The 15,996-nt window shown below is 45.3% G+C and overlaps 1 protein-coding gene across 4 annotated transcripts in view; it reads left to right on the forward strand.

The window, feature by feature from the left end:
• The window catches only part of Wdr59 (WD repeat domain 59), a 73,989-nt gene that overhangs the window by 25,607 nt on the left and 32,386 nt on the right, over positions 1–15,996 (forward strand). For all 4 annotated transcript variants that reach the window (XM_052727328.1, XM_052727330.1, XM_052727331.1 and 1 more), the window contains exons 6-13: positions 2,092–2,129; positions 3,415–3,503; positions 5,041–5,157; positions 6,502–6,579; positions 9,317–9,473; positions 12,410–12,489; positions 13,530–13,683; positions 13,783–13,907. In XM_052727328.1, coding sequence (XP_052583288.1) covers positions 2,092–2,129; positions 3,415–3,503; positions 5,041–5,157; positions 6,502–6,579; positions 9,317–9,473; positions 12,410–12,489; positions 13,530–13,683; positions 13,783–13,907 — 838 coding nt within the window. The remainder of the gene's footprint in view (positions 1–2,091; positions 2,130–3,414; positions 3,504–5,040; positions 5,158–6,501; positions 6,580–9,316; positions 9,474–12,409; positions 12,490–13,529; positions 13,684–13,782; positions 13,908–15,996) is intronic.

A 15,996-nucleotide genomic window follows, 5' to 3' on the forward strand; every position in this document is an offset into this window, starting at 1 on the left:
CACTTCCTGTCCCTCTCAGTCCTCCAAACCTCTATGGTTAGCTAGTGGCTAGTTCCACCCTCTGACTCCAAGCAAGCTTTACCTGTCAGAACACAATCAAAATATCACACAACAATTCCTTATTAAAATTGTGATGACATATAAAATTTGTCATCATAGCCATTTTTTGAGTCTGCTGCTAAACCATGCTACATTTACATTATTCTGCAATTTGTCTCCAAAGGTTTATCTTACAGATCCTAAACTTCACACATTAAGCAACTCTCCATTCCTTCCAGCACTTGGAACTGTGCACTCAGCTCTCGCCAACTGCAGTTGCATGTAGCAGGCTTTCTTTGGGCAGCCAACCAGCTCTCAAATCATGACACAGAGACTTATTATTAGTTATGAATGCTCAGTCTTAGCTTAGGCTCACTTCTTGCTAGCTCTTATTACTTAAATTATTGTTTCTCTTCATCTGTGTTTCGCCTGAGGGCTTTTTGCCTTTCTTTCCTTCTGTATGTCTTACTCATGTAGCTGACTGGCCTGCTAGCTGGCCGGCCCGCCCCAGGAATCTCCCACTTTCTCTCCTCTAGTTTCCTTCTCTCAAGCCTAGATTTCTTCTCCTACTTATTCTCTCTGTCTGCCAGCCCCACCTATCCCTCTACTGCCCAGCTATTGACCATTCAGCTTTTCATTAGACCAATCCGGTGCCTTAGGCAGGCAAGGTAAAACAGCAACACATCTTTACATAATTAAGCAAATACAACATAAATAAATGTAACACATCTTTGCCTAGTTAAACAAATGCAACCCACCTTTACATAGTTAAAGTAATATCCCGCAACAGTTCCACTTCGTTTTTAAAGAATCTGACCACTCAGCCGGGCGGTGGTGGCGCACGCCTTTAATCCCAGCACTCGGGAGGCAGAGCCAGGCGGATCTCTGTGAGTTCGAGGCCAGCCTGGACTACCAAGTGAGTTCCAGGAAAGGCGCAAAGCTACACAGAGAAACCCTGTCTCGAAAAACCAAAAAAAAAAAAAAAAAAAAAAAAAAAAAAGAATCTGACCACTTCAGCTACCTCCTATAAGAAAAGGTCATGCTTACAGTTCTTACCTTTTTGTGGCTGGCTATTTCACTTAGCATAGGTTCTCAAGGTTTATCCCTGAATGTGTAGCATATGTCAGAGTTTTCTTCCTTTTTAAGATGCGCAATATTCCATTTGATAAAAATATCAGTCTTTGTTATCTATTGCTTCTGCCTCGTAGCTATAGGGAGTGTTCAGGGCAGTTTGTATCCCTGGCCCAGCACAGGATTTCGTGTAGCTGAGGCTGGCCTCAAAGTCACTATGTATGCTCTGATTACAGACATGAACCTTTATGTCCACTTTTGTTTTGCTTTTGAGACTGGGTCTGACTGGCCTCCAGCTGTGGCAGCCCTCCTACTTCAGCCTGTGGGATGTAGGATGTCAAGTGTGAGCCAGGTGTGAACCGTCATGCCCCACCTTTTATTTAGTTTTTTGACATAGTGTCTTGGGTTAGTCTTGAGTTTACAATCCTCTTGGCTCAGCCTTTGGGGTACTGAGATTATAGGCAAATGCTACTATGCCTGGCATTTTCTTTTCTCTTTTTTTTCCCTTTCTACTGGAGATTGAACTCGGGGCTTTTTCCATGTTAGTAAGTACTTTACCACTAAGGTATACCCCCAGCTCCCATAGTAGTTTTTAAACACCGGGAAGGTCCTTGCAGCATTATACCGTGACTGTTGCCTGTTGTGGCTAGGAATAATAACAGCATTGAGAGATTCTGATTCTTTTCTTTGAGACAGGGTTTCTCTGTATTGCCCTGACTGTCCTGGAACTTGCTCTGTAGACCAGGCTGGCCTAGAACTCAGAGATCTGCCTGCCCCTGCCTCCTGAGTGCTGGGATTAAAGGCGTGTGCCACCACCACCTGGCTATCTTTATTGTTTTTTTTTTAAAGGTCCTCAAAACAATGTTAATTCCAAATTCTCCTAGAGGAGAGTAGAGAAATGTAAGGGAAGGGTGAATGGCACGATCTGGCTGCTGGTATACAGTGAAACAGGCGTTTGACTTTTGACTTCATCTGTTTCAGAGACACGAGAAAACCTACTGTTGCGCTGTCAGCTGTAGGTAAGTATGTACACCCCTGACTTGTCTTCCTCAGTCCCTTCTCACTCATCCTGCTCACGACTCTGACTACTCACAGCCCATGCTCCATCGTGGCTGGGTGGAATTCTAAGTCTCATGTTCCAAGATGCTTGCTTCAGGCTGAGTCCTACCCTAACCCTGATCCTAGGTTATCTGCAGTGTTGTTCTCACTATTAGTGTCAGTAATTGTCATCATATATCCAATCTGTTTTACCGTCATTCCCTTTGTGATTATTTTGAAGCAAAATCTGGATATTATATTACTTCTTCAAATATTTTATGATGTGTTTGCTCTCTGTCTCTCTGTCTCTCTCTGTCTCTGTCTCTGTCTCTGTCTCTGTCTCTCTCTCTCTCTCTCTCTCTCTCTCTCTCACACACACACACACACACACACACACACACCCAATCTCTGAGGGCTGGAGAGATGGCTCATTTGGCAATGTGCTTGCCTTCCAAGCATGGCACCCCAGTTTGGTCCCTAGAACTCATGTAAAATAAGCCTGGTACGGTGGTGTGGGATGTAATCCCAGATCTAGGGAGGAAGAGGCAGGAGGACCCCTGGGGCTCATGGGTGAGCTCCAGGCCAATTGATGTCATCCTGAGCTCATGATCACAGTGGCACTGGCTAAAACTAACTGTGCTGATGGGGGGATGAACATCAGTAGGGATGTGTAGGGCTGGGTGTGGTGATGCACAGAGGCAGGCATAACTCTGTGAGTTCAAGGCCAGTCTGTTCTACATAACAAGTTCTGGCCCAGCCAGGGCTACATAGTGAGATCTTGTCTCAAAAGAAAAATAAAAAAAAGAATGGGGGTGGTGTACTGCCCGAACTGGGTTAACTCTAAATCTTGAGTCAGTGTTTCCCTAAGACTGTTACGCAAAAACAACAATGAAAAAATAGAGTGTGAGGGGGTCAGAGTGAGAGTGAGGCTTTTCTGTTGTCATCTGGGAGTCAGATTTTTGTGACAAGTCTGTTACCAATCGAATTCCCCCATTCCTGCTACTGTAAGTCGCTCCTGTGGCTGTCCCCTTAGAGATGATCTCCTCCACAGGTGACTGTGATCTTGTTCCCATGTGTTAACTCACTTATTTGCCACTCTTTTCGTCTGTACTGGCGGAGAAGCCGGTGCAGCCATAGAAACTGGGAGGATTCTCTGCTTACTGAATCAGAGCTCATTATCCAGCTCTCCTGGACATGCTTCACTCTGCCTCGGAGAACGTTGAGGGCAGTGGCATTCTTCCTATGTTTTTATTTTTTTCTTTGCAGCCGGTGCCTCCCAGGTCAAATGGAATAAAAAAAACGCTAACTACCTTGCCACCAGCCATGATGGTGACGTACGGATATGGGATAAGCGGGTGAGTGACCTGTCCCCTGTGACCTTTCTCCTGTCGTTGGTATTTAGTTTCCCCTAGAGGGTGTGGAGAGGGTGTCATTGAGTCCCAGGACTTGTCTCAATGGATTGAAGAATCCTATGGGGCATGGCAAATTGTCGTTGTAACCAGATGATATTTGCTTCTCACCTGAATTGCTGTTGGAGGGTAGAAAACGAAGGCATTGTAATCAGTGGTTAATACAGTAAACCTGGCCTGACCTAAGATAGAGCCCCACTTTACTGCTCCCTGTGAGCAGCACATCAGGTAAGCCACTGTAACCGATCCAAGCTTTCCTGTCCTTACACAGGGTCTCACTGTGTATCCCTGCCGGGCTTGGAACTTACTATATAGACCAGGCTGGCCTGGAACTCACAGCCACCTGCCTCTGCCTGCACACACGTGCTGCCACACCCAGTGTTCTTCATTCTCTCCCCTCCCCCTTACCATGTCCTAACCCAGGGGCTGACAGTAAGGTTCTAGCTGTACAGAGACTACTGCACACATTGGAACGAAAAGCGGGAAGTGAAGCAGGGTTGGGGTGGCTCATCCTGTGTGCTGGCATAGGCTGCAGACCTGCTGGGGTGCACTGTGCAGTGTGCTGAAGTTGCCGCCTCCTGGGGCTCTCGGGAGAAGGTGATTTCGAAACACTGGAACAGCATAGCAGGGTTTGTTTTTGTCTTCTGTATCGTTGGTCTAGTCTGCCGTAGGCCGATAGCACCCTTTCCTTCTTTTTTTCTTCTCTTTTTTAAAATTTGTGATTGGTTTTATTCGTCACACATTTCAGTGTAAGTCAGTGTTCTTAATAAGGCCAGGTTTGGTCCGCATGCCTGTAGCCCCAGTGCTCACAGGTTGAGGGGCGGAAGACTGAGTTCACATAGTTGTAGTATAACTTATTCAACTTAATTACTCCCTACTTACTGATTCTAGAAGTTGCTTCTGACATTCTAGAGTTCTAAATAACACTGATGTGAATGTCTTTTGTATCTAAATCTTTTATTGAATTTGGATTACCCCTTTAAAAAAGGAAAAGTTTAGTAAGTTTCTTTTTTAACACTTTAAATTATGTGTCGGAGTGGGAGGATGTGTGTGCACAGGTAGGTTTGGGATCCTAGTGCTCAGTCACTAGAAGACATATGTGTGCTCTTACCCTCATGGTTGAGGTTGGGTTCCTGTGACCGCCACAGTCCCTCTTTTTACGTCAGGAAGGGGAACAGAAATGGTCCACTCTGAAAGGATGAGAAGTAGTCACTACCTGTATCTCTTAGTAAATCATACCTCTGGAGTGGGTAGAAATGAGCCTGTCAGACTTACTCACAGGGCATGTGGAAGAGATCTGGGGATGTCTTCTGTTGTTGGGTGTATTTGGTTTAAACAAAGAGAGCTTATGAATAAAGAAAGAGCAGAGGCCGTAACTGTCCTGGCAGAGTTCAGCGTCTCCTCAGCACCCAGCAGCCTGTTCTGTGGTAGACATTCAGTGAGTTCTTTCGAAAGTAACACACCTAGTGTCACTGTGTCACAGAAACCCAGTACAGCAGTGGAGTATCTCGCAGCCCACCTCTCCAAAATCCACGGCCTGGACTGGCACCCAGACAGTGAGCACATTCTCGCCACCTCTAGTCAAGATAACTCTGTCAAGGTGAGTCGTCCCCACCAGGGCCATTGCAGGAGCTGCGTGTGGGAGGCATCAGGAATACGTGACAGCACTTTGGGAGGAAACATGCCGTTTGCTAGTATGCCCCACGTGCTCCCTGGGGGCCCAAGTGAGTCAGCCTGGCTCTCCTGACCAGCAGAAGTGATGGTGTGGCCGCTGACTGATGAGCTTCTGAATTTCTCCAGATTTTCTTTCCCTCTGAGAGCCAGAGACAGAAAGCATTTAGGAAAGACAAGTTTACCTGAGAAGAAGTTGTAAAAGACATCTGGTTAGATGTCTACACAGAGATAACATCAAGGAGAAGCAGCCCACATGATTATTAAAGCCACCAGGATTATAGTTTGTCTGCTCATGGTGGCCAGCCATCAGTTCCTCAGGATTCTATCTGTGAGAGATCTGGCCTCAGACGTCAGCGTGGCCAGGACAGAGTTTTGTTAGTGTTCTCTAACTTAGGACCTGCTCAAGCTTTGTGTCCAGGAGCCCTGTCGTCTTTGACTTTTCTTAGAGACGGTGTTTCCTGTTTTCTGTCGCTGTGACACCAGCTTTGCGCCCTTGATCAAAGCGGTGGCGGGGCAGGGTGGTCTCTGCCCCTTCCTTCCCGCTGTGTTCAAATCTCTGTCCTGTAGGTCAGGACTTGGCCACAGAAGCTGGTTTAGCATACAGTGGTTATTATTATACAGTTTTATTGGATTTACATAGCTGTAATCTTTTTGTGGTTTGACTAGCTAAACTCAAGCCCAAGCCTTTCTGTGTAAGGACTCAAAGTACTTCGTCTGGAGGTTTGTGAATCCCCTGGCTCTGTGCCAGAGTCACTTGTTGGTTTTATTTTAGGTTTTGTAGGTTTCTGTCCCCAATCTCCCAAATTCAGGAAACAGAAACCTACCCCATTCTGCATTTGAGAAAAAGATTAGGAACGTCCTGCTGTGTTTGTTGTAAAGATTGAGTGAGATTAAAAAGTTTTAAATGTCTGTCTGAAAGCAGTAAGTTGTCATGGCGTGTGACCTGTTGTTAAATTACTTTTAGATGTTAAAGTAATGCAGGATTGAAACCTGTTATTTTCACCTTTGAACTACAATGGTTATTTAATAGGCAGTTGATCTGCCCCGTGCGGTCCTGGTGAAGTCTAGAAATCCTGCTGTAATGTTGATAGATGTAAAAGGAACGGTTCTTTGTGTGTCTGACAGTACATGGTTATGGGGGTGGACCTAAAAATACACTATTGAAATATTTCTTTGGAGGACGAAAAGCAATCAGTTTGAAGGCCATGCTTACTTCAATAGTTGAGTTTTTTTTAAATGGCATTTATTTCACCAACTTTCTTTTTTGTAGTTCTGGGATTACCGCCAGCCTCGGAAATACCTCAATATTCTCCCTTGCCAGGTGCCTGTCTGGAAAGCCAGATACACAGTGAGTGAGCTACCCTACCTCTTGTCTGAAGCATGCATTTTCTTGTTTTCTCTGTGAGACAGTTTTCTCCTGTTGTCTTGGTTTGAAGTGTGGTAAATGCAGTAGTGGTGTTAGGTACTCACCTTTGGAAGGCTAGCTATGTGTTCCGCAGAGAAGTAGGCTGGTGAAGATGTTTGTTCACCAAGGGTGGATCAACAGGGTAGGACGGAGAAGAGGGGCCAGGCGGGAAGCTGGTGAACCACAGTAGAAAGAACTCTGGCTTTAGATTCAGAGGACCTGGTTTGGGGTCCAACTCCACCATTTAATGTTTTTGTAGCTGTGGAAAAGATACTTGATTTTAAGCAGTAATTTCTTCATTTGCAGAGTTGAAGGATATTTTTCACTCTGCCCTTAAAATTTTTTGTTAAGGATTTGTGTTTATTTGTGTGTGTGTATGTATGTGTGTGTGTGTGTGCGTGTGTGTGTCTATGTAAGTAGGTACCATGTGCATGTAGGTGCCCATAGAGGCCAGAAGAGAGCTGGGGATACAGGCAGTTATGAGTCGGCCAACATGGGTGCTGGGGATGGAACTTGGGTTCTCTGGAAGAGCAGCAACTGTTTTTAAATGCTGAACCATCACTCCAGCTCAAAGATTTATTCTTTTTTTTTGTTTTGTTTTGTTTTGTTTTTTGAGACAGGACTTCTCTGTGTAGCTTTGAAGCCTGTCCTGGAACTCACTCTGTAGCCCAGGCTGCCCTCTAACTCACAGAGATCCGCCTGGTTCTGCCTTCCGAGTGCTGGGATTAAAAGCGTGTACCACCACCGCCCGGTTCTTATTTTTATTTATGGGTGTGTATGCCGTGGGAGTGCAGGTACCTACAGAGGTTAAAAGAGGGCATCAGATCAGAGTTACAGGAGTTACGGGAGGTTGTGAGCTGCCGCTGTGGATGTTGGGAATGTTCTCTGGAAGAGCAGCAGGAGCTCTTAATTGCTTCTGTCTGCTCCAGCCCTGCCCCTCACTCTCATTCTTGCAATAATATTCGCCATACTAAAGTGGACAGTTCTGTGGCATTTGGAATATCACAATCTGCCTTCCACTTGAAATAATGTATATGAATGTGCTTTATAAATCACAGAATGCTACAAATAGGATGTTATCCACCTCCAACCATTTTTCCAGGGCCACGTTGAGAGCTGTGAGCCAGAGATAAATGCATTTCCTTTAATGTCACTTTGAAAGTAAGCACAGGGATGAACAAAGCTACATTTATGCATTAGTCTGTCATTGTGGGACTTTGTGGAGCAAAGAAGATAATTGGACATTATGTTGTTTTTGCATCTGGGATCACTTGCCGAGAAATCAGACACTGTTCTTAGGAGCTGACATCTCTGGGTTCATGTTTGCCTTAAAAAATAAACATGAAAGTTGGGGAGTGTTATTGGGAGGAGAAGGGAAGATAAATAAGTGTGCTCTTGTGTAACTATGCTTTTTCCCTGAAATAACAGAGTCTAGATATAAGTCAAATGGGCCCCTCAGCTCCCCGACAGACTGCATTTTGCAGTTCTGGGGTTACTCAGTGTCACACTGAGGCAGTGAGAAGGTGATGCTTCATGGAGATGGTGTCCTGACCTTTCTGCATGCAGATTTTCCCAGTGAGCCTTGAATACTCATTCCTGAGGAGGAACTCATGTAGAGTAGGTAGGACATGGAATAGAAAGAGCCATTTGCTTACTGTAGGATTTTCAGAGTTATTGTTAATCCCACCAGGCGAAAATAAGACCACTACCTCAGTTTTGAGCCACATTTGAAGGAAGCTTTAATTAAATACTAGCCAGGATGATGGACTCTGGCCAGGTCCATTCCAGGGTTCCCAGAAAATGGCCACAAGCTACTTTGGCCAGGTGCTTATAAAGGCAAACCCACAAGGCTACATACTTCTTGCCTTCGTCCAATTGGGGGCAAGCATGCATCCTGACATACTTCCTGCCTACATATGATCAAGCACATCCGGTGCAGTTGGGTCAAACTTGTCTAGAGAAGTAAAAACATGTAGCTTGTCCTCGCATATGAACAACAGCCTCCAGCATCGCAGGAAGTACCCGCCCTTGGGCCAGGGCCTTACAGGTTACAGGTCTTTTTGTGTTATGGATCTCTTAGGCACAGTAGTGAAAACTTAAAACATAGCTTTGATTCTTACATTACCCAAACATTTGGCTCCGCCTTATTTTCCATTTGATGTGTTCCATTCCATTATCAGAGAGAAGGCTGTATGTCGTAGACAGCTTATGGTATTTGAGAAAAATTTCCCCAAATGAGTTTGAGCCTTCCATAATTTTTCTTTTCAATTAAAGATAGGTTCTTATCCTGGTGGTCATGGCACACACCTTTAATCCCAGCACTTGGGAGACAGAGGCAGGGGGATCTCTGAGTTTGAGGCCACTCTAGTCTAGAGTTCCAGGACAGCCAGGGCTACACAGAGAAACCCTGTCTTGAAAAAGGCAAAAAGTAAAAAGAAAAAAAAGATAGGTTCTTCCTATATAGTCATGGCTGGCCTGCCCTGGAATTTGATTCGTAGACCAGACTAGCTGCAGACTTGGGGCAATCCTTCTGCTTCTGCTTCCTCAGTGCTAGTATTACAAGTCTGAGCCACCACGCCTGGTGGCCGTCGTATAGTTTATTTTAGTTAGGAAGAATTCCAGCGTTGCTTTTGGCTGATTCTCCATGGAATAATCACGGCTTTCCCCTTCTTGGCTGCAGCCGTTCAGCAACGGCTTAGTGACTGTGATGGTCCCTCAGCTGCGGAGGGAAAACAGCCTGCTCCTGTGGAATGTCTTTGACTTGAACACTCCAGTCCACACCTTTGTGGGACATGATGATGTGGTCCTGGAGTTCCAGTGGAGGAGACAGAAGGAAGGTGAGTGAGGAAGGTGGCTGTCTTGTCTTCTGAGCTCTGGGGGACAGCTGTAGCAGTCGTTTGGTCTAGTGAGGAGAACGGGGCTGGCTTGAGCAGCCAGAGGGCAAGGAGGGCTGAGTTATGTAAAGGGAGTAGGTAGATTCTCTCCCCTAGTTCTCTTCTCCAGCTTCCGCTATAATTTCTCCTACTTGGAGGAGATCTGCTCCTGTGAGAGGCTGAGAGGGGTTTGTTGTTGAATCATTGCAAGGGTCACAGGCAGCGATTTTCAACCTGTACTGTAGGTCGTGACCCCTTTGGGGTTATCATACCATATATCCTGTATATCAGATACTTATATTACAATTCATAACAGTAACAAAATTACATGAAGTAACAATGAAATAATTTTATGGTTGGGGGGTCACCCCAACCTGAGGAACTATATTAAAAGGTCACAGCATTGGGAAGGGCGGAGTGGCGCATGCCTTTAATCCCAGGGCTCAGGAGGCAGAGGCAGGCAGTTCTCTGAGTTCGAGGCCAGTCTAGTCTACAAAACCAGTTCCAGGTCACACAGATACACAGAGAAACCCTATCTCGAAACTACCCCTCCCCTTGAAAACAAACAAACAAACCAATAAACCAATAGCATTTTTCCTCCTGCCCTCCCTCTCTTCCTCCCATCCTTCTTGTCTGTTTGTTTGTTTGTTTGTTTATTGATTGATTGTCGCTGGAGATCAAACCTAGGACCTCACGCTTGCTGCTGAGCTATGCCCCTGTCTTTCACTACCAGTTTGTGAATTCCTAAAGCTAACTTAGATTTGTCTGTTTTTTTTTTTTTGAACCTTTCATAATTGAATTATCCTGGATGTTTTTTAAATTTGACCTTCTTCCCAAGCTAATGTTGCTCTGGTATATTTTTACCACCATGTCTCCTCATTTAGTTTGCATTGGACCACCTTACGCTTGGGCTTTGATTTTCACTGTGGGGAAGGCCCAGGATGTGGTAGCTGAGGGGAAAGGATGCCTGGGAAAGAAGCAGTAGTCACGGGGGTTGGGTGTTGCTGAAGGACCAAAATGAGTGTGAAATACAAACATCTAGTTGAACATAAAGGAAGCTGTTTGATGAGTAAGAGAGAAATTCCAAAGTGGGCTGAGACTAGAAGCCAGATCTCTAGGTAGCATAAGTAAAGCCGCAGGGACTGCGCTTGTTACTTCCAAGACAAGGAGTGGACGAAAGGAGGTCAGTGGGAGAGCAAGGCCTCTTGGGAAGGAGTGGGAGTAGCATGGAAGGCACAAGTAGAGGAGATGAATTTATAAGGCCGTTAGGTCTACCTTTTCCTCACAGCCAGGGGTATGTGGAAAGGATAGACGTAGGGTCAGAGTGTTGATGACCATGAACATGAGACTAGGTGGTGGAACTTAACAATGATCCAGAAAGGTTACTTTCTTGTTAGGTGTGCCTCGGAACGTATTAAAACACGGGGAGACAACTGTTGGTTGAAGGTGGTGACGCAGAGCAGGGACTGATGAAGAAGGGAACTCGCCCTTGGCCAAAGCCCACTTATCCTGGTAGCCTGTACAGATCATGTCTGTTGTCTCAGTGTCCCATCTACGAGTTGAGGGATTGAGGGAAATACTTCATAAATTCTGTGTTGGCTGAAGATGGCCCTGAAGGAGGTTGTAGGTGCTCGGCAGTTAGTCCAAGTGTCCTCAACTTTTATAAGCTGTTTCATGAAGCCCCCTAAACTTCTTCTTTTGAGTCATCCCCTGTGACTGGACCCAATATCTAAAATATGATTCAGCTAATTAAGAGGGCTAAAAGGTTGGTTATTTACTTTATAAAGAGATGTATCACTTTACAAAATTATTTTGAACAGTGAGATGCAATGTTGCATAGAAAACAGTTCATTTTTACGGAAGATTGCCTTCGTCCCAGCTCCTCAGGAGGGAACGCGTTTGCAGAGGTGACGATTTAGGTGACCTTAGGTCTTAGCCTCACTCTCTGTCTGCTAATTTGCTAATTAGTATTTCACTTCATTTCCGTCTCTGCTCTCATGGGACTTTCCCGGGGAGTCCTAGCTCAAAACTGCTCTCAGCAGTCTGCCCTCTTCTCTGGTGTTATTTTTCTCGCTACTTATCCCCACCAGTATTTTATTACATATTTATTTGCTCGTCTTTTTCCACCGTTGGAATTGTGAGCTCTATAGTGATAGATGATTTTATTCATGCTACTGTTCTGGGGCCTAAGCGCGTATCGGCCATAGACTAAGATGTTCAATAACTGCTTGTTGTAACTCGAATGTTAAGTAGTCTTTAAATAAGAAACCCGGGGCCAGATGTTGGAGTAAATGCTGAAGCATCAGAGAGACAAAGGAACAAGCCACAGCCACCACCTCTTACCTCACCAACTCCTCAGCCTGAAAAAGCCCTAGTTCCTGTCTCCTCACCCTTATATACCTTTCTCCATCCAGCCATCACTTCCTGGTATTAAAGGCATGTGTGCTTCCCAAGCAAAGGCATGAGATCTCAAGTGCTAGGATTAAAAGCGTGTGACTCCCAAGTACTGGTATTAAAGGTGTGTGCTACCACTGCCTGGCTCTGTTTCTCTCCTAGTCAATCTCATGTAGTCCAGGGTGGCTTTGAACTCACATAGATCCAGATGGATCTCTGCCTCCCGAGTGCTAGGATTAAGAGTATGTGCCACCACTGCCTGGCCTCTGTGTTTAATCAAGTGACTTGTTCTGTCCTCAGATCTTCAGGCAAAGTTTCTTAGGGTACACAATATATCACCACAATTTGTGGCATGTATATACATATGAATGAATGAATGAGTGAGTGAGTGAGTGAGTGAGTGAGTGAGTGAGTGAGTGAATGAATCTTACTCTATTGCTGCCTGTAACAAAATGGATGTCAAATCTAGAGGATTTGTTTTAGGATTTTTATTTGATGATTTCTAGGGTCCAAGGACTACCAACTTGTCACGTGGTCCCGGGATCAGACCTTGAGGATGTGGCGGGTGGATTACCAAATGCAGAGGGTATGTACTTAGTATTACTATAGAGACATATAAGTGGATATACCAGAACTTTAACCAAAAGATACAGGATATTAGAGAATATAGGCTGACATTTAACATATGTCTGTGGTGGGCTGGTGGCTTGTGCATGCCACATGGCTTGGAGGTCTTTAAGAACCAAAGTCTTCTTCACTTTAAGGCTGAAGACTCCGTTTTTCCCCTCTTGTCCTAGGATGAGACAGAATGGGTGCCCTAGTGAGCGAATGGCTTAGCTTTTCGTGTCTGTCTCTTCCAGTGGTTTGGGAAGCCTGCCCGTGTGCTCTGCAGATGTTGTGGCCCTCTCCCCCATCAGCTCCCCCTTCTCTATGAAGCTTCTTCCAGTGTTTTCATATATGAGTGTTTGGTTCCTATGTAAATGCAAGGGGTACCTGATATGTAGCCCAAACAGTCAGGGGACAGTCTTCTCTTGGTCCAGTGGCTGAATCCCTTGATGGTGAGAAAACGGCTCATTGGTGTTTCATACCCAACAGCATTTCTCACACCAGCTCCTCCAGGACTGATGGGAAATGCTGGGTGAATGCTTAGTCTAAACTCACCTGAGCATTTTGGTTAAGTCCTATTATCTTATCACTTTTTATTTAAATCTGTTTTTTCCAGAACATGCTGTTTGGTCCAAATGCTTAGGGTTATGGTAATTTTGCTTGTGAGTTAGCTGAATCATTCCATTAAGACTTGGAATTTAAGTTGATTTTTTTCCTTAGCATTTTTTACTCTGATCATGATGGAAAATGTCTAGAGTGGAGTAATAGAGTGTATTATCCTTTGTATTTAACCAGGGAATGTTGGTGATGGGTAAAATCTCTTTTGATTATACCAGCTCTTAGCTGACACATCCCCGTCCTTTATGATTCCATTTTTTAAGACAGAACTCTTTAGCCAGACATAGTGACCGTTTCTGTTACTTCTCTGACTCTCCATCTTTAAGCCAGGGTCTTGTGCATGCTAAGTAAGCACTTTAACACTGAACCACATTCCCACCCCACCCTCTGCCCTGCTTTCAGCTCTGTGCCAATGACATACTGGATGGTGTTGATGAGTTCATTGAGAGCATTTCTCTTCTGCCGGAACCAGAGAAGACCCTACACACTCAAGACACAGATCACCAGCCCAGCGCAAGTCACGGAGAAGAAGATGGTAATGGAACTGATGTCCTAGGTGAGGGGCCCCACTATGCATTCCAGAGTTACGAGGCAGATACCCCAGGACTCACTCACTTCCTAAAACATTTTCAATATTGACTGTCTCTCCTGGTAGCCTTAAAGGAAGATCCTCCCAGCAGTTTGCTGGAAGAGAGGAAATCGGACCAACTAGGCCTGCCTCAGACTCTGCAGCAGGAATTCTCCTTGATCAATGTGCAAATCCGGAATGTCAATGTGGAGGTAAGTCAGAGTAATGACCTGGGCTTCATGCTTATGGATGGAGTGTGTGGGAGTGTGGGTGATGGGTCTGTCGGAGCTGGAGTTAGAGGCAAGTGTCAGCTGCCCAAACACAGGTGCCGGGCTGAACCTTGGCCCTGTGGAAAAACAGCAAGCATGCTTACCTGCTGAGCCATCTCTATAGCTCCAGCCCTCTTTTTTAATTCCTAAGTTTTCTAAAGACACTTCTGAAGCTCATGTGCCATAGCATCTCCCTAGCATCTCTCCAGCCCTTACTTTCTGTGTGTGGTGATGTTTGCTCTGGGGAGGCTTACTGGTTGACAAGATTATGGGGAGGTTAATGGCAGAGCTGAATTTGGAGCTGAATCTCCTAATCTCGTGTTGTTGCTCTGTGCTCCCCCACCTTCCTTTGTGAGCTAGTTTCCTTTGATGTAAATTCAGAGGAAGAAGGTGACCAGAGCCTCTTGGTTCACTTAGCACTTGGAACAGTCTTGCGCCAGCAGGTTATTTATCAGTGACGAAGTCCTGAGGAGGACACATGGCCAGGAGATGAGACCACAAAAAAAAAATAGGAATCTGGGGTCAGGAGGCCTTGCACAAGCTTGTCTTATGCCAAGCAAACTTATTAAGAAGTACATGCTGTTTCCAGGGGGAGAAATGGGAGGAAGGCAGCAGAAGCTATCACACAGTGGGACACAGTCAGCAGGTACATCCCAGACTGACCACACCGCGGCCTTGGGACTGATAACTCCAGTCTCTTCAAGGGGAAAAGCCACGTTCCCAGGAACCAAAACCCTGACTCATTCAAGGCCCAGGTTCCAGCTCCAGACTAGACCATGGCAAATCTGCCCCTTGGCAAGGACAAAAAACTAGGTTCCTTTTGTGATCTCATCCGGGCCTCTGAGAAGCCTTGGATTGGCCTGTGTGTGTGTGTGTGTGTGTATTTCAAAATTCTTTGCTTTAGAGAACTGAGTACCACTCCAGAAAGGGATTTTAAAGCTTTGATAACTTTCCTTTTGCTCAGAGGTATTTCACTACAGACAGAGATAAGTACTGCAGTGCCGGGGTCTGCAGTCCCGGGGTCTGTTGGTCTCTAACGTTGTTGTGTAATGTGTAGTATAACTGCGTTTTACAGCTGAGGGAATTGAGACAGAGGGACGAATGACTTCAAAGGCCAGCAGCTGTTTGGTCTACATGTATGTCTGCACACCACGTGTGTGCAGTGCCTGCAGAGGTCAGAAGAGGACACTGGATCCCCCCAAACTGGAGTTACAGGCAACTGTGAACTGTCACGTGGGTTCTGAGAATTGAACCTGGGTCCTCTGAAAAAGCAGCCAGTGCTCTTAACCACTGAGCCATCTCTCCAGACCCCTGATGATAATATTTGAATATTTGAATTGAATGTAATTGCACAGTCTGTTTCTCGATTTCCCACGGGTTTCGCCCTTTCCACTATGCTTTACTTCAGTTGCTTTCTCTAGTTGGCCACGTCGGAAATCACCAGAGCTAAAGGCTGCATTAATTGCCTGTCGGTATCAACTTAGTCTATACTGCTGTTCTCCCAGTTGATTCCCGAGTTGGGCAGCTTTCACCACTGTCTAATTCCAGAACGTTCCCATCACCCTAAAAAACAAAACAAAATTCTGTAACCAGCAAAGTGTGGTAGCACATTTTTGTAATCCCAACACTCAGTAAAGATCATGAGTTCAAGGTCAGCCTTGGCTGCATAACAAATTCCAGGCCAGCCTGGGGTACGTAGTAAGGTCCTGTCTCTCAATCAATCAATCAATCAATCAACAAATAAATGAATGAATGAATAAAACAAGTAAATAAAAATAAAGCAACTCATTTTTTTTGCATCTCAGGTGGATCAGAGCTTAAGAGCTCTGGCTACTCTTTCAGAGGGCCCAAGTTTGATTCCCAACACCCACATGGCAGCTCTCAGCTGCCTCTAACTCCGTTGTCCTCTTCTGCCCTCCGAAGGCACCAGGTATGTAGGTGGTGCGCAGACATACCCATACGTATAAAATTAAAAAACAATACGTATGAATTTATTTAAAACAGTACAAAACTTAGAAATCTTTTCTGAAAA

Source organism: Peromyscus californicus, unplaced genomic scaffold, assembly GCF_007827085.1.
Source record: "Peromyscus californicus insignis strain IS unplaced genomic scaffold, ASM782708v3 Scaffold_8__1_contigs__length_139910024, whole genome shotgun sequence".
NCBI classification, from domain to species: domain Eukaryota; kingdom Metazoa; phylum Chordata; class Mammalia; order Rodentia; family Cricetidae; genus Peromyscus; species Peromyscus californicus.